Source organism: Triturus cristatus, chromosome 8 (assembly GCF_964204655.1).
Source record: "Triturus cristatus chromosome 8, aTriCri1.1, whole genome shotgun sequence".
Classification (NCBI taxonomy): domain Eukaryota; kingdom Metazoa; phylum Chordata; class Amphibia; order Caudata; family Salamandridae; genus Triturus; species Triturus cristatus.
In genome coordinates this window covers 1,532,882,138-1,532,904,583 of record NC_140591.1, presented here as the reverse complement: position 1 = coordinate 1,532,904,583, position 22,446 = coordinate 1,532,882,138, and the positions used below count along the sequence as shown (strand labels likewise).

Below are 22,446 nucleotides of genomic sequence, written 5' to 3'. Positions count from 1 at the left end.
AGCATTGAGGGGGTCCTGATGGATACAAGATGTTGTTCCAGCTCCGGGGTGATTTATTTTGTCTGAATGCATTAACAAGCAACAATACAGTACATGATCCTAAACTAGTCCAACAGAAGAGTGAACAGTAACCAGTATATTCAGGAATGAGGCACAGGAAGGACCAGTATTTTAGAGAAACCAGAAGATAACTTCACAATAAAAAGACTTACTTTTAGCACAAAAGATAATGAGATAGAAACATAAACCTACACCAGAAATAAAAAAAATAAAGATTATAGGGATGCAACATTTAGGGCCCGATTATGTCGGTGGCGGTCCGTCTGAAATCTCAGGCTGCAGTCCATTCGCCATGTGAAGGCAGACAGAATGGGACTTTGGGGGCTGCTAGCAGGCCCCCTGTGCTCCCATGGACCTACACTATGGGCCGAGGGGGCACGGGTGGTGCCCCCAAACATCCATGCACAGTGTGCCAGGCACCACATGGTGCCTGGCACACGGTTGCATGGATGTTTGAGATATGCCCTTTTCCGCTGCGGCTTGTGCTGCAGCCCTTTTCTAGGGCCGCAGAAGAAGCCGCAATGGAAAAGAGCAGTTTTCCGACCGCCTGCATGGCGGTCGCATTGTAATTGGGCAGGTGGAACCGCTAACATATAGTCAGTCGGACACCTGCCCGAGGCAGTGGCAGCTGGACGCCCGCCCAACTGCCATTGTAATGAGGTCCGTAATGTTGCTGATAGAGAAGGAGGTGATAGGAAAAGGTTGAGGGAAAAAGACTGTAATTTCAAGACATAAGCAAAATAAATAAGCTAGAAGGATTGCAGTAGAGTGAACTGGGGCACAGACCATGAATGTAAGAGTTTGAGGCACAAAAAAAGGACTGACAAAGAAGAGACTGTGGATCAAGGGAACACAAGTAGCAAATAAACTGCAAAACGCAGTGTAAAGACTTGTCAGGCTGGTATACTAAGGGCACTAGGAATTGCAGTAACAATGACACTATGAACGGTAATACTAAAGGTCCTGCAGACTCTGACTGTAGAGAGAGTAAATGAACAATCTTTGAAGAGGCAGCACGGTTGCGCAAGAAGGCAATTGTTCACATTCAGGTGGGTAAAGCGCACGAGAGGAAAATAGAAGCAGGCCCGCTGACTTACCATGATAGAGTGTGGGCAGGCCATGTGTGCATGCATGCATGTGTGATAGTACATCTTGCTGGTAGGCTAAGGAACGAGATTTCCAAAAAGACAGACTTTGATACGTTCTATGACAACTCTTGCGAAACAATTTCTGCAGAGACTCAATTGTGACAAACCATCTAATTAGACAATCCTTATCGCACCTTTTGATAGCATAGGCCAAGCTCAATACATATTATGAAGGAGGGAAGCACACTACTATTTAAAAATCAATTAAATGAAAAGAATGAAGACTGTAAGATATTGAATTGTGCCTTTGTTAACAAATGTTACTTGTTGACCGAGTTGTCATTATTGTGCTCAATGCCTTTCAGCGGTGTTCTTTTCTTATAATACAAAAAATGTGTCACAAATATGAATACACTGATTTTGTTTAGATCAAGGTGTTGGAGAAGAACAAACAAAATCTTTGAGTTGGGGAATGTACCTCTTAGTGGTTGATGATGCGCGCCACGTCACCATATATGGATGGTGCTTATGGACTCTTACAATGCAGAGCTTTTACTTGATTAAAATCACTCCTAGCAGGACATGTGGCAAACAGTATGCAACAAACTCTCAGTATTCGTCTGCAGATTCGTTCCAGTCAGATTTTGCAAGCAAGGATCATGGAAGAAGTCAATTCAGCGTTTTAGTGGTGGTTCCCAAAGTTATAATTAGCTCAGACTGTCTGCCTTAAAACCAAGCTAACTATTAATCAGTGGATAATTTTTGATGTTGGAGGGTGAATAAGGCTCTTTAGTCTGGAAGAGTGTTTCAGGGAGCTCACGATGAATAGTTTTTGCTGAGTTGAACTCGAACCAAGCATGTCCAAGAAGCATCAGTTTGCACAAAGTCTCACTATGTGTGCAATCGGTCTGGAGCTTTGTTCTGGCCAGGTTTTACAGAGCTGGAACCAGGCAAATACTTTAAATACTCTAGGTTGGGTATCCAAATGTAGAACCTCTTTGAGCTGGCCGTCTTCCTGCCAAGCTCCTGTGAAGCAATTGGACAGTGTGTGCTAATACTCTCGCTGCTTCAGTGCCAGTCAAAGACCTAGGGCCAGATGTATGAAGCTCGTTTGCATTCCCAAATTGTGCAAATTGCTAAATTTGGCCGTTTGCAAATGCAAAATGCCTTTCCTTATGTATGAAAAGCTTTGGCATTCATAATTTAGGTAATCGCAATTTTTAGCAATTACCGAAATTGCGAAGGCAAATGGGGAGTCGCAAATAGCGAATCCCTAATGCACATGTAAGAAGCCTTTCCTAAATGCAAAGTGTGCATTTAGGAAATCAAGTTGATGGTAACCATGTGCGTACGTTGAAAAATGAACAAAAAATGTGCCATGTAGCGCACACATACCCCTAGGGCATGTGTGTGCCTTACATGTGCACTTTTTTTCGGGGTGCTTCAGGGGTGCCTTAGGCCCCCGGGCACCCTTGCCTTTGCATTACCTAATTTGCGATTTCCAATTAGGTAATCGCAGTTTAGGTAATGTAAGACCAATCCCCCCATTGGGCCTTGAGGCCCATAGGAACGAATGGAGTCACAGTTACAAATAGCGATTCCCTAATTATGTTTGCGATTTTTAAGAAATCTCAATTAGGGAATGGCTGTTTCCTTTCTAGTTTGTTACATCTCATTTTGTGATTACCAAATAGCGATTTCATAAAATGTGCTATTTGGTAATCACAAAATGATATTTTCATACTTGTGGCCCATAGTCTGTTCAAAAACCTACATTTACAGTCATGCTGGTTGCATCTGTTACTCTGGATTCTCCATACCTCAGCACTTTCTGGTTATATGCACTCGTGGTCACATCAGTCCTATTAATGCCTTCCTCTAGCTGTCTCTTGTCCTGTTACCTTCACCACATCTCATTCTCACCCTCACATCATCAGTAAACACACAGTATGCTTTGTCTCTTCTTACTCTCTCTCACTTACCAGTGACCCCTCCCAGTTAGTAACCCTCTTGTCCATTACTGCTCAGCCCCCTTTTCCATTTCTCCCTCTCAACCATGTTCTGCCCCATTATTTTCCATAATTTTTCATCATACTGGCAGCTGTCCTGGTACCTTCCCCATCCTCATTTGCCCCCAACTTGTCACCTTACCATCCCACCCTCGCCACTCTGTCATCTGTCCCTTCCCCTAGGTTACATTCAAGGTGGAATGCATCAAAGAAACCTCAGAGTATCATACATCAAGCCACTTCTAAACAAACCCTCCCTTGATCCCAAGAACCAAAATAACTACAGGAAGAAACTGGCCTTTTTGGATAACCTGAGAGAAAGGACAATAGTCAAAACAAGGCCTTGAATTGTATTTTCTCTTTCTTCGCATCTTCATCACCAGATTAGCTTGACTTCTACTTTCTCTTCTTCACTGCACCCACTCACTACCCAGAGGTCCATGAGATTTTTTACCATGTGGAAAATTTAGCTCAATTCCCTGCAGTTTGATATTTTTTCTTTTCAACCAGATTGTATTGGTTTTCAAGACATCATCAATATACGTAAACATTTTTCACGTCATATCTAGCGCATATTGTACATACTATACTTAGTCGTTATTCTCTGACATTCTTCTCTTAAAATTCTCTTCTATCAAAACAGTCCCCCCTGCACCTTCGAGTTGTGCTTAAGTGAACATGTTACTACCTCTGTGTATTGTTGGGTTCTCGTGGGTCAATCTTTTGGGTTCTATGTGTTGCGGTGTCGGTCGTCGCCAGTCTAAGTGCCCCTCTTATCCGCTCTCCTGTCCTGGCTCCACCAGCCGTGGGGTGATTGCTTCATTATTATTGTCCTGCCTGTTCATCGTCAGTTCACTCACTAGGTTTTCCCATGCTCTGGTCCTGTCTATTTTACCTTTCCCTCAAATAGCTTCCCTGAGCAACAGTCTACCTTCTTTTCCTGCCCATTTCTCAAGCTCTTTTTTCCTGGAAACAATCCATGGCCCTCCTGGTGCTTTCCAGTTCCTGGCTATCTCTCTCTTGGCCAGGACATAGGCGAGGTCCTGGAACTTTCCAGTTGTTTTATTTTTGGCAGTGTTGGGGAACCAACTTAGCAAGAAGTGCTCAGGGGTATGCAGAAGCTCTTTGTCGATGAGGTCGCGTATCACGTGTCTTATCTCCTCCCAAAAGAATTGCAGCGTAGGGCAGCTCCAAAACATGTGAAGTATGTGCCCGTCCATCTCCCCGCATCTTGTGCACGCTGCCATGTCTGTACCGAAGTATCTCCGAATTCGGGCCAGTGTTAGGTACGCTCAATGTAGCACATAGAAATTCATTATTTTAAATCTTGCATTTCTAGATGCTTTTGGGGTTTGCTCTAGGATCTTGTCCCACTCGACCTCCGGTATCTGTTTACCCAGGTTCTCTTCCCACTGTAATTGCAGGCGCTCTAGCCGCTTTTTCATGTCATACGTCATTGCCTTGTATAGGCAGGACACTGTCTTAATCCCCCCCGCTGACAGCACAACATATCTACACCCAGCTAGCGCCCGTGGTTCCATACCCCCAACGTTCCAGTGCTTTCTAATTCTTCGTGTGAGGGCCCCATGCTTCAGGAAGTGACCTCCCGGCAAATCATATTCAGTTTGTAATTCTTCAAATGGTAGCAGTGCAGAGTCTTGATACAAGTCTCCCATCACTTTCAGTCCTGCCTCTACCTAGTCCTCCAGCCCTGCCCAGGGCTCCCCTTTGTGGCAGACAGAGCAGCATCGTGATAGGTATGTTCGGGGAATAGGGGGGGTCACAGCGCCCGCTCGTCTCAGGTATCTAATCCAGCAACGCACCACCACACTAGTTTCCATAGTGTCTTCAGATGTATTCCGACGCACTCGTTGTAGGACTTTCGCCAGGGTTATGGCATCTGGCACGGCTGGGTATTGTTCCCTGTCAGGGTCGCGGTCCGCTGCCAACCATTGGATCAATCAATACAGCTGGGCAGCTATATAATAGTTCTCAAAATCAGGGACTGCTAAGCTGCCTTCTGCCGTGGAGCGCCACAGTGAGGCCAACGCTACTCTTCTGCATCCTGCTCCCCAGAGGAATGACGTAACCATTGAGTCAAGCTGTTTGAATGTTGCCTGTGAGATCCACACCGGGAGAGTCCCAAAGTAGTATAATAGGTGCGGTAGCGTTACCATCTTCAATACGGCTACCCGCCCAGCTACCGACAGCGGCAGCGTTCCCCAGAAGTCCATTTGCAGTTTTCGTTGATCGTATCACTCTACCCACATTACCTTCTAGTAATTCGGATGAGCCGTGATATATTTTGACTCCAAGATACTGCAGGCAGCTAGGTTCCCATTTCAGGTGTTCTAGATCAGGTGGTTGGGCAGGCGTCGGGCATTATTGAGTATAAGCTGGATTTTTGCCAGTTAACTTTGAGGCAGGACACGGTGCCAAATCGAGCCAGCATTTCACGCGCTCCTCTCAGTTTGTCCGTCGTATTGCTAAGGAATAGCATGAGGTCATCTGCATACAAGACTTTGAAATGCTGCCCGCTCCTGGCCATGCACGCCAGTGCAAACAGGAGCGGGGAGAGAGGATATCCCTGCCTCGTACCTCTGTCCACCCTCTGTCTAGGCGAGATGGTCCTCCCGGTGCGCACCCGGGCCGTAGGGGATGCGTACAGTAGCCGCACCCATGCCAGAAATCCGCCTCCCAGGCCCATCCTAACCAGGACTTCCTAGAGATAGGACCACTCCAGACTGTCAAAGGCCTTCTCAATGTCCACTGCAAACACTGCCACCCCTCGCTTGTCGTATCCATCAGAGCCCATCACAGCCAGGAGTCGCCTAATGTTTATGGCCGTGTTCCGCCCCAGGATAAAACCTGCCTGGTCCACGTGGACCAGTTCTGGCATGTGGGGGCGTAGATGCATCGCAAGGATTTTTGCTTAGGATTTTGTAATCTATGTTTAGCATGGATTGTGACCTGTAAGCTGTATAATCGTATGGTTCCTTCCCTGACTTAGTTACAGGGGCAATAAGTGCCTCCCTAGCACTCTCTGGCAGCATTCCCACTTCTCGGGCCTCTTGGTACATTGTGACAAGTCGGGGGGCCAACTCCTCCACATATGTTGCTTAAAACTCAGCCAGGAGACCGTGTGTACCTGGCGTCTTGTTTCTCGCCATACCCTTAATGGCAGCCCACACCACCTGCTGTGTGATGCCTGTTCCAAATCCTTCCGCCTCTTCCGGATTCAGCCTTGCCATCTACAGATCTGCAAGGTATTCCCTTGCGCCTGTGGGCTCGCCTTCTCGCAACCTTCGATACAGTTTGGAATAGTAACGAGCAAAGACTTTGTTGATCTTTGCCTGTGTATAGTGTCGGACCTCCATCTCATCTTCTATTTCCACCAGGGATGGACCACTACTCACTGGGTTCGTCAGCCATGCCAAGAGCGATCCCGATTTGTCCCGCTCAGCATGAGTACGCTCTAGGTATTTCTTGTAATCGAAGCATCTAAGCCTCTCTGTTTGCTTTGCCACTTCCTCCTTGGCCTCTAAGAGTGCCTGCTGCAGCTCCAGGTGCTCTGATCTCCTGCATTCCAACCCTCTAAGGGTTGTCTCCACCCCCTCTATTTCTCCCAGGATGACAAGCCTGACCCCCGTGGTACGCGTTATACATTGGCCCCTCAGGACCACTTTGAAGACGTCCCACTCTGCGTTCGGCGATGAGGCCGTCCCCGCGTTGGCCTCGAAATAATTTGCTATTTTGCCCCTAATCTTTTCCCGAAACACCTGGTCCTCCAGGGTGTCCGGGCGAAGTCTCCATGTAGTGATCGCCGTTACAGGGTGCATCCACTTCAAGGATAGAACTAGTGGGTTATGATCCAATATCGTTCGCTCAAGGTATTCCGCTGCAGTAACGTGGCGCTGAGCGTCTACTGAGCATAAGAAGGCGTCTAGTTGCACATGCACTTCCAGAACCACTGAGAAATAGGAGCAGTCCCTTCCTTGGGGGTGTAGGGTCCTCCAGGCATCTATCAGTCCCCAGCTGTGTCTCCATGTTGTGAATGCATGGGAGGCATGCGCTGCTTGGAAATTTCGCAGTGGGGGGTGGGATCTTTCTAGGAGTGTATTGCCTACACTGTTAAAGTCCCCCCCATTAGAGTAGTGCCTGTCAGGTATTGCGTTAAGCTGTGACTCAGCCTCACAAAAACGATTCGTTGTTCTGCATTGGTGGCATTGATACTAATTAGACTGATCTCTCGACCCTCTAGCCGCCCCTTTATGGCTTCATATCAACCCTCTGGATCTACCAGCGAGCTTGTCAGCTGAAATGGAACCACCGCTTGTATCCATATTAGCACCCTCCAAATTCCTTGCAGTTTGATGGATTTTTATGGACTCACCGGCTTCATTATATCGCCCACAAGCATTGACTGCTCAGTGCTTTGGCTTTCCCTCATCTCTTTCCTTAACTGATTGGTTAGAAACCATCTGAATCTCAACAACAGCAACACAGATGTTCTAACCTGTTGGAGTTTGTCACATCATGTGTCAATATCTTGGATGCCTTCAGGGCTGAGTATTCTATTTCTTCCATAGTCATCTGTAAAATGTTTTCTAGCCATCTTTGATGCAGACTTTACTTTTGAGCTCCGAACAACTGGATTGCCAGTAGTTTATACTATTGTCTTCTACTGCTGTTGTTAATCTTGGTTTCCTTCATTTGCATGAATTGACTTTAGCTGTAATGGCTTCCAAAACCAAACTTTAAAGGGAACGGAGGTAGTGGAAGTCTAGCGCCAAAAAGCATGCTGATGATTTACAAAAGCAAGTAACATTTGATAGCCCACATACAACACTTTCTAAATAGCACATGTCCTGCTTGTTGAAGCTTGTTTGCTCCTCTTAAATTTGTTACATCAAGAATCAAAGCAGAACATGCTAATATGTTTTCAAAATCTGTAATTAAATAACTATTCTGCCTTCGAGTTGTGGGTCAACTTTTCAAAGAGTTTAAGAGTTAGTTGACATGGGAATTAGTGACACTAACAGAAATTAAAGGCTTGGCCAGTTCACATTTGCTCCTAGTGGTTCTCTGAGTGACTCTTCTTATTTGAGTGACAGGGAGATCTAGCCATGATAAGTATAGCAAATAAAGGTAGGGTATAGTGAATACTGTTATCAAGATTGGGACCTTCTTAATGTGAGTGTATTATCCCTATTATGAGGAAAGAAATTGTTTCACTTGATCGATCAACCACTGAATGATTTAAATCCTTTGTGTTGAGGAAATCACATGTGAACAACCAAGGTTTGTCATCTAGTCACGTAAACATGCACAATTGCTTTGCGAATAGCCTCCATTTTAAATTCTGCTTTTTCTCCTACTTTGTTTTGTTTCAGGTGTAAGTACTATTAATGTGCCGTCTCTTTGCAGCGACGTGGTCTGTGCTGACTACTACATCATCAGTGGACACCAGGATGGAAAAATCCGGTTCTGGGACTATAGGTAACATTTTCTGACCGCTAATGTGTGCTACAGTATTCTTATCATTTCATTAGGACATTCAACGCTTGTTTATACCAAAAATAAATAGATATTTGGTAGGTCATCTGTAAATACGGAGGCTCTCGAATCACGAAAAACAGAGCCTTGCCGTGTAACTGTATTCCAAGTAGCAGTAACATCTGGTACCCCAACATCCACTTTGGCATTGATGATGCTAAAGGTCACATCACCATATCTATTGCAACTAGGCAAGTTGTTTTATTAATATTTTATACATTAAAAAGTAAGGTACATCAAAAAGTACATTAAAAAGTAAGGTACATCTTTTAGGAGTTGATTGTCTGCTCTCTCACCTTTGTGCTTTTGGTGTTCACTGCCTATGCAGATGATGTCTGCCAAGGTGAATGTGAATTTGTGAGTGAGTGGTATGAAGTTGCAGTGCGTCATTGCGCAGTCAGTTGTGGCTCCAGCTCAGAGTACCAGTGTAAAAAAGACAATGACCTCAACAGGAATGGAGTCGAAGCAGCTGCTGGCCATGTGGGTTAATGCATGTAGTGGTTCCTTTCCAAGCTATGTTGAAGTCACCCATGACTGAAACTAGCACCTGGTCTTGACATTCGTCACGCAGATGTTGAACCTCCTGCTCAAAGTTGTGTTTTTTTAACACCTTTGTAAGTGGAAGTCTTAATAAATGTTGATCGGCTTTTCAGTGATATTCAATGATATTCGGTGACATTTGATTCTTGTTATTCCTCAATAATTGAGATGTTTGATGAAATTCCTATACGAAATTAAATGATATACCTGGCGCAGTAATTAATTTTGAGGAATTATTTTTGTCAAGGAATAAATATAGATTGCAAAAGAAATTATTAGATAAATTACATGCCTTGAACGGTCTCAGTCAATTTAAGGTTGTTCTCCTCAGCACTTTATGGTGGGTCTGGTGGCTCAGTGGACTGATGCATCCTCTCCAGAAACTTGTGTTTCTCGTCATGGCCACTGGTTCAAATCCCAGCGGGTTCACTAAGCCTTTTGTCCTTCCGTGGTCAGCACTTTATGGTGGGTCTAGTGGCTCAGTGGACTGATGCATCCTCTCCAGAAACTTGTGTTTCTCGTCATGGCCACTGGTTCAAATCCCAGCGGGTTCACTAAGCCTTTCGTCCTTCCGTGGTCAGCACTTTATGGTGGGTCTGGTGGCTCAGTGGGCTGATGCATCCTCTCCAGATACTTGTGTTTCTCCTCATGGCCACTGGTTCAAATCCCAGCAGGTTCACTAAGCCTTTCGTCCTTCCGTGGTCTATACAACGAGTACCACTGAGTTGGGTGACAACACCTGTTACTCAGCGCCATGATGCCTCATGGGGTGATGGTGTGCTTTAGAGACACTTATCATGTCGATCAGTATTTCCACAAAAATTGCTTTTTTATGTTCTCTACACAGGTTGTCTGTTGTGGCCAGAATGTCTTTTGAGAGTCTCTGCACGGTTCATCTTTGTGCTCATGGCCAGGCACCTGAGTTTCTGAAAAAACTGCATTTAATAAACTACTGGTGCATGAGCTTTGATCTGCTGAGCTGGATCTTCGATCTGTACCATGCTTCCATTCCCAGAGGTTAACGGGTCTCACATTCTCATAGATCACAAAATAGTTTCAAGAATATTTATAATTAAACTCCCTAATAATTCATGATCCCCAAAATGAGTTCAGGCCCCTGAGAGGGACCTGAACCGAGCAATTTGCAATAAGCATTTGTCAGAGATGATCTCTCCTGTCCCCTTGACTCTGGACGCCACCTCACATGCATTATTGAGCCAATAATGAGGGTCAAAGACAATATGGGGGTTGAAGCCCATTTATCTGTTGCCAGGTCAGCACACCTTTGTGCACTATATGCAAAATCTAGACTGCATTCTCCTGCTCACCTGATCCTGCCGATGTGATCTGGAAGCCCCTACAACTATTTTGAGCCTCCGTTGCCCACTTTCATATGCTCCAGATAAATTGTTGTTGCCATTGTTGGAGCAAGACCTCTGACCTCTGGTCTGAGGTTCCGCTCTCTCCCCAGCAGCTCCGTTGTGCTCTGCTCTGCCGTCGATCCTCTGACCCCCTTCTGCCTGGTAGTGTTCGAAGCCGCTCCGCTCTGTGCCTGCCTGCTTGCCCGGTTACTGTGCCTTGTTTTTCGTTTTGTCTTGTGCCCATTCAGTTTTGTTTTTTCGCTCTCTTGTGCCCTTCAGTTTTGTTTTCCGTTTTTTTCTTGTGTCCATTGTGTTTGTATTTCGTTTTCTTGTGCCTTGTGTTTAATTCTACTAGTTTTTGTGTGGCGTTCAATTCTTCATTGGGTTGTCTTTTTCCTGCCGCTGCCACTGCCCCCGCAGCCCCTCCCCCCTGACCGTCCCCACCTCCCAGCTGTACGTCCCTACCTCCTTCCCTACTTAATGGCGGCCGCTGCGGGGGAGCGGGAACAAGACCTCCGACCTCTGGTCTGAGGCCCGCTCTCTCCCCAGCAGCTCTGCTGTGCTCTGCTCCGCCGTAGATCCTCTGACCAGGCGCGCAACACCCATTGGACTCACAGGGCTTCAGCCCCCCCCCGTCGTGTGTGGCAGCCCGGGATGAGACACCTTCCCGGGCAAAAAAGCAGCCGCACCCGAGCACTTCACAGGTCTTTAAAAGACCATTTGCATGTTAATGAGGCCTCGCTGTTGCTTCACCCCTTCTAAGAGCCCCTGCAGCTCCACTCTGCCTATTGCTTAAAGTTCAGCCCCCCCCGAAATTTTTGCTCAGCCCCCCCCCGAAATTTGGCTCTAGTTGCGCCTCTGCCTCTGACCCCCTCCTCCTGGTAGGGTTCGAGGCCGCTCCACTCTGTGCATGCCTGCTTGTCCGGTTACTGTGCCATGTGCCCTTCGGTCATATTTTGTTTTGTCTAGTGCCCATTCAGTTTTGTTTTTTCGCTCTCTTGTGCCCTTCAGTTTTGTTTTTCTCTTGTGCTCATTTTGTTTGTATTTCATTTTTTTGTGCCCTGTGTTTAATTGTACGAGTTATCGCGTGGCACTCAATTCTTCATTGGGTCGTCTTTTTCCCGCCGGTTCCCGCCGCTGCCTCTGCCCCCGCAGCCCCTTTCCCTGACCGCCCCCGCCTCCCAGCTGCACGAGCCTCCCCCTTCCCTACTTAATGGCGGCCCATCTGCGCCCGTCCGTGACCCGACCGCAACCAGCCCTAGGGACCCTGGATCTCCTTCCATCCAACGCTACAGCACAGCTGCCCTCTGTGCACTCAACCCCGGAAGACTCAGAGACTACCAACAGGCCACGCCAAACATGACCCACGGCCAGTTCTCCTGCCTCCACTGCTGTGTGACCTTCACCACCACCCCGGCCACCAACACCAACACCTGCGACACCCTAAGATGCATCCTCCTCAACGTGTGCTCCATGCACAAATACGCCGTGGAGATCTGGAACCTGCTTGACTCTCTCACCCGACATCGCCTTCTTCACGGAGACCTGGACCAACGCCTCCTCTGCCCCCGACATCAACACCTCCATCCCGGACGTATATAAGATCCAGAGGAAGGACCGCCTCAACCACCTGAGAGGGGGCTTCGCCATCGTCCACAAGAACACCCTCTACCTCACAACCTCGAGCGAAACCTTCCCCTCCGCCGAACACCTGCACTTCCAGATCCAGACCAGCCCCAACTCCACGGCACCCTCCCCTACAGACCCACCCGGGCCCCCTTTGCCGCCACCATCACTGACCTCATCGCACCCCACGCCATCGCCTCAATGAACTACATACTCATCGGAGACCTGAACTTCCACCACGACAACCCCAGCGACCCCAACTCCACCACCCTTCGTGACAACCTCGCCAACATCGGACTCAAACAACTTGTCTCCACACCGACCCACAAGGCAGGACACACCCTTGACCCCCATCTTCGCAGCAGGAAACCGCGACCACTTCAGCCAAACAACGCAATCACCATGGACCGACCACCACTGCGTACACTTCCTTGTCGACAAATTCAAGCCACCCAAACCAGCCCTGCGCCTACCACGAAAGAACTGGAGCAAAGTCACCGACGAACAACTCAACTTCACCCTCATCCGTTACAACCACACCCCGACATCCGACGCCAACCTAACAGCCAGGGAACTCCACAAGTGGATCTCCAACGCAGCAGACAAGCTCGCCCCGCAACCCCGACAAACAGCGCCCCAGGAAAGCCGCCTGATTCACCACCGATCTCTAAGATGCCAGATGCACCTGCAGACGCCTGGAGAAAACCTGGAGAAACAACAAGACACACGAAAACTACACCACCTACAAGGAAGCCATGGCAAACTACCACAACCAAGTCAGAACCACCAAAAGGACTTTCATCCACAACAAAATCCTCGCCAACTCTAGCAATTCCAAGGGACTCTTCACTGTCATCCAGGAATTCACCAACCCCCGCAGCAAAGCCACAGACATCACCCCTTCCCAAGACCTCTGCAATAAGCTTGGAGCCTACTTCCACCTCAAGATCAAAAACCTGTACGACAACTTTGTTGACCATCCATACACCAGTAAGGAATGCAGGACGTCGCAGTCTGGATGACCAACAGCTGCCTAAAGCTCAACGCCGAGATGACAAAAGTCCTTGTCCTCGGAACCACCCCTTCAGCATGGGATACAACAACACATGGTGGCCCACTGCCCTCGGCCGCCCACCGACCCCCTCTGACCACGCCAGAAACCTCTGCATCGTACTCGACTTATCCCTCACCATGAACCTACAGGTCAAAGCCGTCTGGTTCAGCTGTTTCAACACCCTCCGCACCCTCCGAAAGACGTTCAAATGGATCCCCCCAGGGTCAAGGAAGACAGTCACCCACACACTCATCACCAGCAGACTGGACTTTGGAAACGCACTCTACGCTGGCATAAACAAGTCCTTACTCCGCAAACTCCAGACAATACAGAACACCGTCTCCAAACTCATCTTCAGCATCCCTCGGCACAAGCACATCAGCCAACACCTATGAAAGCTCCACTGGCTCCCCGTGGAGAAAAGAGTCACTTTCAAAATCCTCACCCATGCCTACACAACACCGGACTCAAATACCTCAACGACAGATTCACCTACCACGTATCCAAAAGTAACCTCCGATCAGCCAACCTCGCACTGGCAGAAACCCCGCCGCGCATCCACGGAGCCAGAGCAGGCGGAAGATCCTTCTCTTACATTGCGGCCAAAACCTGGAACGAGCTCCTGGCAGACATCAGACACGCCCCCTCCCTGAACACCTTCAAGAAGACCCTCAAGACATGGCTCTTCGGCTCAACGGATCTACTGAACCACCCCCCCACCACCTTGAGACCCTCATAGGTGAGTAGCGCACTTACAATTCCCCTGATTGATTGCTAATTGATTGATTGATTGTTCAAAAAAGCTGACATGTGATTCTCAAATGAAGATAATACTTTGTCGCTTGGCAAAGCCAATGCTTGAGCAATATTCAGTGTCCATTACTTGTCCATCCTCAGAGGCAAAGCACTTTATAGTCTGGCAGATGTAGCTTTACACAGGAGAGGGTCAACCCACATCAGCCATTCCTTAATGCATCTTTCATTCACATTTTGGATCAGCCAGGGTTAGTGGCTTAGTGTACTAATGCCCTCACAATCAGAAGTTTGAACCTTGATGGGTACACTCAGTCTTCCATCCTTCCGAGGTCAATAAATTGAGTAACATTGAGTAAACATCTATTATTTCAGCCCCAAGATACCCTTTAGGGTGTTCATTTGCTGTACAAATACATGTTATGTTAAGAGCCTACAAGATAGCAACCGAGAGATGGAGCTGTCAGTCTGGAGATTTCGCCCACAGCCATCCAAAACACAGTGTGAACCCAAAACCTGGTCTCTTCTGCCCATATTGCAGGTAAACTGCCTTCTGCAGCCTTTAAAAGGGAAATTTGTGTTTTCAGGAGAACTTGTACATAAAACAGTGACACAACCCATCTTGAACTGAGTTACCTTGATCCTTTATTTCATGTAATGAGGCACCCACCACAGTATATGAAGGTTTAGTGACACAAACTAAGTAACTGAAGGTTGTAACAAACTTTTAGGGAACCAGATCAGCATGTTGTGGCAAATAAAGGTTCTCAGTGTGATAGTTGCAATGGTGAGCAACAAAACAGACCACGAATGTTCTAGCACCACCAAGATCGGAGACACAACCCCAAATATTTTTATAGTGTTTTCACCTGGAGGTGCTGAAAATCAGTTAACATGATTTTCCTTGAACAGTGTTGTGAGTTCTCTGCTGTCCTGTAAATGTTTGGTTTCAGTCCTCTTACAATGGCTTTGTTACTGCCTCCAGCCAAACACATGTTGCAGTGTGTCAAGTATGTTACGCTACGACCTACACCCTAGTTTGCCAGTGGCCCTTGTTCAAGGGGGATAACTCTGTAGGTTCTGGCTCAGACAGCTGAGAATCTGTTCTAAACACCCAGAAACCCAACACTTCAAAGCCAACTGGAATTAAAACTTACAGAATATTATGGTTTTAGTTTTCTAACAAACTGTTCCACTGCCCTGTTAAGGGGTCTCTTGGATCCAGTGTTGGTTATTTGGGAGGAGGTACAATGGACACATTCAAACTCCAGTGGTCAGTAATCGGGAGTGGGCACACGAGACACACTTCAAGGGCAGACCAGTTACTGCCTCAGTTGGTCTCCAAGTCCCAACAGGTGGGCTACTGGTGTTGGGGCTGGGCTATCACACACAAAGACGTAGTTTGGCAACTACATGTCATGAAAGGTGACTGTAAAATATTTTGGTGTTGGTAGAAGCACCCACAGGACATGAGGCATCCTGTGGACCCTTTGGATATCAGTAGTCATTGGGGAACAGGGATTTCAGAATGGAGTCTGAGTTGTCTGTAAAGTGTGATGCCTCCTGTGAGAAGTTGGCCTGATATATGCTGTCCACTATTTATAGTGGGCACCTTGTATAATTCCAAACAACCCCTTATTGGTTATAGGTTAAATAAAACCTTTATTGAAAGCTATCCTAGTGGTAGCTATGGAGAGCAGCCTTCAGGCTAAGTCTTGAAGGAATGTAAAGCAGCTTGTTTTACCAGTCTATATTCTCTTGAGTCACTAAATGAAAGATATCCACACCAGGTTTATATATAAAATATATGTATTTATTACAAAACACACCCTCCTAGTCTCTTTATTAGACTAGAGGTCAAAACACATAAGTTACACTTCAATAATCACAGTAAAATAGCACAAATACACGTCAGGACCTTGGGGCGAGCCAAACCATATACTAAAATAGTGGTATAAGAATCACGACTTAACAAGACACAAGGCCTAGAGCCTCTAGAATCGCTGGGACCCCAAGGCACCACCCAAGGTAGTGACACAGGGGACCCAAGGGGGCCGTGTGCAGTGTGTGAACACAGCTGCGAGCTCCCGTTAGCTTCTATGCGGAAAGTCGCGGTTAGATTTTTAAAGATTAGGGACACTTAGAAATGAGTCAGGACCAAACCCTTTCGGACTTAGGAAGTTCTAGGGCTAGCACCCACAGGAGCACCGGAGTACTCGTGTTACCTCACCCAGGGAAGCCGGGTGCATAGGTGTCTTTTGGTGTCGGGTCGCGTCGTCGATTTCAATGGGAGCTGGTGAAGAAGTGCTGCTGCCGTGAAGATGCGAAGTGTCCGAAGAGATCCAAGCCTGGATCGAAGATGAGAAGAACCTGAAAGCAGAGGGGACAGAGTCTGGGTCACTTGCCAGTGACCAGGAAGGCAATGAGCTGATGCCCACCGATGTCGGGTGATTTCAGGTGATGGAGGTGAAGCTTGACTCTTCAGCCACGAGGTCCAGGAGGCGTCGAGGATGACCAGGAGCTGGATTTGAGCTGTCCCACGAAGGATGTCGAGTGCTGCATCATCGGTGCCCGGATTGGACACAACAAGCCTTGGCAACAGCAACCCACGCAGAAACGAAAAAGATGCCTCGGTGCAGACCAGCAAGGTCTGTGGGACTCACCACTTGGCTGGGAGTCAGGGCACTTCTGAAACAATCAGGAAAGCCCAAGGAAATGCAAAGTTACCCCCTGTGGGACCCACCAGTCAATGGACCAGGGATCGCGAAGGGACCTCGAGACGAAACACAAAATGGCAGCCCATGGGTCACTCGGAATGAGCAGGCCGACAATCTTCGGTGGATTCAGTGCTCGAGATGGGGGCTACAAATCAGCCCAAGCACGACTTCCAGAGACGTCGAGAAGTCAATGTACTTGCAGAAATGCACAGCGACCAGGAGTTCCGGTTCCACGCAACTCACGAGGGCTGCGGGTCTCAGCTTTGCCCCCAAGGGAGATTTCTTTAGTCCTCTGGTCTTGAGTAGCACGTCGAAGGTCCAGGATTCAGCTTCAGAGTTTCGTCCAGGGTAATCTAAAGTCCTAAGGACTGGGGTCCCATACCTATACTAAGGTAGGGGGTTGGACATACTCTGGGGACCCACCTATGGGAGGGTTTGGAAAGAGGGGTGGCTACACCCATTTCCTTTGTCCAGTTTTGCGCCAGAGCCGGGCCTGGAAGCCCCTGAACCGGTTTGAGCTGGGCTATGCACAGGGACACCAAATGTGCCCCCAATACAGGACTTCAAAGCACTCAGAGAGTGCTCCCACCCAGCCCCAATACACATAAGCCTGTCTGAGAGGTGGTTACACCTCCCTGTGACAGGAAACCTATTGTCCAAGCCTCCCCTGCCGGAGTTTCGGTCAGCAGCAGGAGGCCAGACCCGTGTCTGTGGCTGCAGCATCCATTTTGTGATGCCTGGGCTCTATTAGCTTTCTACCGGGTAGACCAGTACAGTCATGTCTCTCCCTCTAGAAGGGTGGGATCATACTGCCACACCAGTTACTGATGTGGGGGTATGATTCCAAGGTGTTTGACACCAAACACGACATGTTTCCGTGCAGCCAGTCCAAAGTTAGCATTTACCATTTGGTTATAATGCACTTAAGAGTATATGGTCAGGCTGCACTACAAACAGCATCAGAGAAGGGTCTCCGAACGCTGCAGAGGGGCTCTGCTCATGCAGGGGCACCCTCTCACATAAGAGCCAGGCACTCTGCCTTCAGGGTTGATAACGCCTGCCATAGGAAGGACCTATAGGTTTATATATGTGTGTGTATATATATAGTGATTTAGGTAACCTATATCACAGTAAGGGGTGCTGGCACCACCTTACCCAGGCTGCAGTAGCAGACCTGTGGTGTCATTTTGGGTGGCTTTCCAGGGCTGGCATAATACATGCTTCAGTCCCTTGTAGGCCTCTGGGGTACCTAGTATACCATATACTAGGGGCTTACAAGGGCACCTCAGATCCAATCTGTAATGTACCTAAAGTACATGGAATCATTTTAGAGAGGAAGCAGCTAGGCTGGGGCCCTGAATAGCAGGGTCTCAGTCAGACTAAAATCGAAAAACATTGAAACACTAGCAAAAAGTGGGGGTAAACATGTGAAGCAGGTCCTACTCTCCTACACAACCCCCCTCCCCCCCAAACGCAGGGGCATTAAACTAACCTTGACCAGTTGAGTCTTCATGTTCTAAGTGGAAATATCTGGAGAGTCCATCTGCATTGGCATGGTTACTCCCAGGTCTATGTTCCACTGTATAGTCCATTCCCTGTAGGGAAATAGACCACCTGAGCAATTAGGGATTTTCACCCTTCATCTGTTTTAGCCATAAGAGGGGCTTATGGTCTGTCTGAACAATGAAGTGAGTACCAAATAAGTATGGCCTCAACTTCTTCAGAGCCCAAACCACAGCAAAGGCCTCCCTCTCAACGGCTGACCAACGTTTCTCTCTGGAGGTCAACCTTCTGCTTATGAAAGCTACTGGTTGATCCTGACCTTCATCATTCAACTGTGACAGTACAGCCCCTACCCCCAACTCAGATGCATCTGTTTGGACAAGGAACCTTTTGAAGTAGTCATGACTTTGCAGAATGGGAGCAGTGCACATGGCCTGCTTCAGGTCATCAAATGCCCTTTGACAGCTAGCTGTCCACTGAACCTTTTTGGGCATTTTCTTAGAGGTTAAGTCATTCAGGAGTGTCACTATTGATCCATACCCCTTGACAAATCTTCAATAGTACCCAGTCAGGCCTAAGAAGGCTCTCACCTGAGTCTGGGTAGTTGGAGCAACCCAGTCCATTATGGTCTGGATTTTGCTCTGCAATGGTTAAACCTGGCCTTCACCTACAAGGTGTCCCAGGTACACAACCTGACTCTGCCCTATCTGGCACTTAGTAGCCTTGATAGTTAGGCCTGCTTTTTGCAGGGCCTCCAAAACATTCCTCAGGTGGACCAGGTGATCCTCCCAGGTGGAGCTAAAGACAGCAATATCATCTAGATATGCTGCACTATAGTCTTCCAGGCCTGTAAGGACTTGATTCACCAACCTTTGGAAAGTGGCACGTGCATTCTTCAAACCAAAGGGCATTACCACAAATTGATAGTGCCCACTAGGGGTAGAAAATGCTGTCTTTGCATCATCAGCTAGTCAGATCTGCCAGTAGCCAGCTGTCAGGTCAAATGTGCTTAGAAACTTGGCTGAGGCCAAAGTATCTATTAGCTCATCTGCCCTGGGGATGGGATGGGCATCAGTCTTAGTGACTGCATTGAGATCCCTGTAGTCTACACAAAACATCATCTCTCTCTTGCCATCTGTGGTGTGAGGTTTAGGTACCAGGACTACTGGACTAGCCCATGGGCTATCTGAGGGTTCAATGACTCCCAAATCCAACATATTTTGGACTTCTGTCCTTATATAGTCCCTTACATGGTCAGGCTGCCTGTAGATCTTACTCTTCACAGGCAGACTGTCCCCTGTGTCCACTTCATGAGTGCACCAGGTGGTCTGACTTGGAGTCAGAGAAAACATATGTCTTAACTGGCTGAGAGGTTTCCTGCAGTCAGTTTGCTGCTGGGCAGTGAGGCTGCCTGCCAAGGCTACACCATCAACTGACCCATCATCAGGGTTCTGAGAAACCAGGTCAGGGAGTGGGTCACTCTCTTCCTCCTGTCCTTCATCAGTAGCCATCAGCAAGCCAATGTCTGCCCTGTCAACATATGGTTTTAGTCTGTTGACATGAAGTACCCTGTGGGGACTCCTAGGGGTCCCAAGGTCTACCAAGTAGGTGACCTCCCCTTTCTGCTCAACAATTGTATGGGGGTGACTCCATTTGTCCTAGAGGGCTGCTGGGGCCACAGGCTCCAACACCCACACTTTCTGCCCTGGCTGGTAGACAGCCGGTACAGCCTTTTGGTCATGCCAGACTTTTTGTAATTCCTGGCTATCCTCAAGGTTTTTGGTTGCCTTTTTCATATACTCAGCCATCCTGGAGCAGAGACCAAGTACATAGTCCCCTATGTCCTTTTTGGGGGGCTTGAGAGGTAACTCCCACCCTTCCTTAACCAGACACAATGGACCCCTGACAGGGTGACCAAACAAAAGTTCAAAAGGGCTGTAACCAACCCCCTTTTGAGGCACCGCCCAGTATGCAAAAAGAAGGCAGTGCAAGAGTATGTCCCATCTTTGCCTAAGCTTTTCCTGGGAGTCCTTTAATCATGCCCTTTAAGGTTTTGTTGAACCTTTCAACTAAACCATTGCATTGTGGTTGATAGGGTGTGGTGAACTTGTAGTTCACTCCACACTCCTTCCACATAGCAGTCAAGTAACTAGACATGAAGTTTGCATCCCTGTCAGATACTACCTCCTTAGGAAAGCCTACTCTTGAGAATACACTCAAGAGAGCTCTTGCCACCACATGTGCTGTAGTGGTCCTTAGGTGAATTGCTTCTGGGTACCTGGTGGCATGGTCCACCACCACCAGTATAAACCTGTGCCCAGATGCTGTCTGAGGATCCGTAGGACCAACAATGTCAATCCCCACCCTCTCAAAGGGAACCCCCTCCACAGGTAGTGGTATCAGGGGGCCTTTGTGGTTCCACCTGCCTTGCCACTGGCTTGGCAGGTCACACAGGAGCGACAAAACTCCTTAGTGTCTTCAGACATGTGGGGCCACTGAAAGTGAGGGACAATTCTGTCCCAAGTCTTGTTCTGGCCCAGGTGTCCTGGTAGGGGAATATCATGGGCTAGTGTCAATAGGAAGCCCCTAAACTTCAGATGGATAACCAACCTCCTGGATGCACCAGGCTTGGGGTCTCTACACTCTGAAGAAAGGAGTCCATCATCCCAATCAACTTAATTGGTGCCACTAGCATTCCTAGCAGCCTCAACAGCAGCTTGCTTTCTGAGGGGTTAAAGAGAGGGGCAGGTTTTCTGCTCCTGGCTCAGTTCAGACCTGGAAGGGCCCCCTGTCCCCAAGAACTAAACCTGGTCAGGTTCAAGCTCCTCTGGGACAGTTCCTTCTTCAGGCTCAAGATCCTCTCCCTGAGGAGACTGATCTCTATTCTGAGTCAGGTGGGAAGGCACTGCCTTAACCCTACTGCTCCTCCTCTTGGGAGGCACCTGGTCCATTATTCCAGAATACAGGGCCTGTCCAGCTTTAGACATCTTGGCCTGTGACCTAGTCACAGCAAAGACATGAGCAGGGATCCCTAACATTTCTGCATGTGTCCTGAGCTCCACTTCAGCCCAGGCTGAAGATTCTAGATCATTGCCAAGCAAGCACTGTACTGGTAGGTCTGCACTTACCACAACCTTCTTAAGGCCAGTTACCGCTCCCCAGGAGAAGTTTACAACTGCCAGAGAATGGTCTGTTCTGACATTGCTAGCATTGGTCACTTGGTACATTTCACCAAGTATAATCTGCCCAGGATCCACAAGATCTTTTGTCATCATTGTGACACTTGCTCCTGTGTCCCTGAATGCCAAAGCCTCTTTTATATTTATTAAAGGTTGTTGTCTGTATTTGCCCAGATTACTGGGACTCACAAAGGGGCACATGTCCTTGCCCCCATCACAGACTAGAACAGCCTGAGTTGGAACTCTGACTAGGCCAGAGTCCATCTCAGAACCCAGGGTCAACCCTACTACACTCTTATTCTGAACATTACCACCACCAATAGTAGCTGTACTAGGGGGAACAGCTGCATTAGGGGCAATGGTGGCTGGAGTAGATTCTTTGGACTTGGTTCAGTCACTTGTCCAGTGAGTTTTCTGATTACAGATTTTGCACCATCGTTTCTTTTGGCCTTTTCCCTTGTTAGGCTATGAACCCCCACCTGAAGAAGATTTTTGGGGCCCTTGTGAAGACTTCCGGTCTTTACCCTTCTCCCCACCCTTATCAGAGTTTTTAGGATCTTGCTTCTTGGGTTCACCACTTTGATTCTTTACCTTCTGCCTCACCCTGGTTCTGACCCACTTGTCTGCCTTCTTTCCCAATTCTTGGGAAGAGGTCAGATCTGAGTCTACCAGGTACTGGTGCAACAGCTGATTCTGACAATTATTAAGGATCTGCTCCCTCATAATCAAATTGTACAATCATTGATAGTCAGCATTACTGCCAAGTAACCAACCTTCCAGAGCCTTAGTAGCACAATCTACAAAGTCTACCCAGTCCTGAGTCTGTGTGCCTTTTGGGTATCCCTGAACTTTACCCTTTATTGCTCAGTGGTTAGGCCAAACCCATCAATTAAGGCCCTCTTCAGACTGTTGTAATCACCTGACTCCTCTTCTCTAACAGTGAGGAGTTTATCTCTATCTTTGTCTGCAAAGGCGAGCCATAATATTGCTGCCCACTGCT

General features: G+C 47.9%; 1 protein-coding gene across 1 annotated transcript in view; it reads left to right on the top strand.

Annotated features, from left to right (window-relative positions):
- ATG16L2 (autophagy related 16 like 2) overlaps positions 1–22,446 on the top strand; it is a 694,312-nt gene that overhangs the window by 559,127 nt on the left and 112,739 nt on the right. The window contains exon 14 of the mRNA XM_085623378.1: positions 8,551–8,656. Coding sequence (XP_085479504.1) covers positions 8,551–8,656 — 106 coding nt within the window. The remainder of the gene's footprint in view (positions 1–8,550; positions 8,657–22,446) is intronic.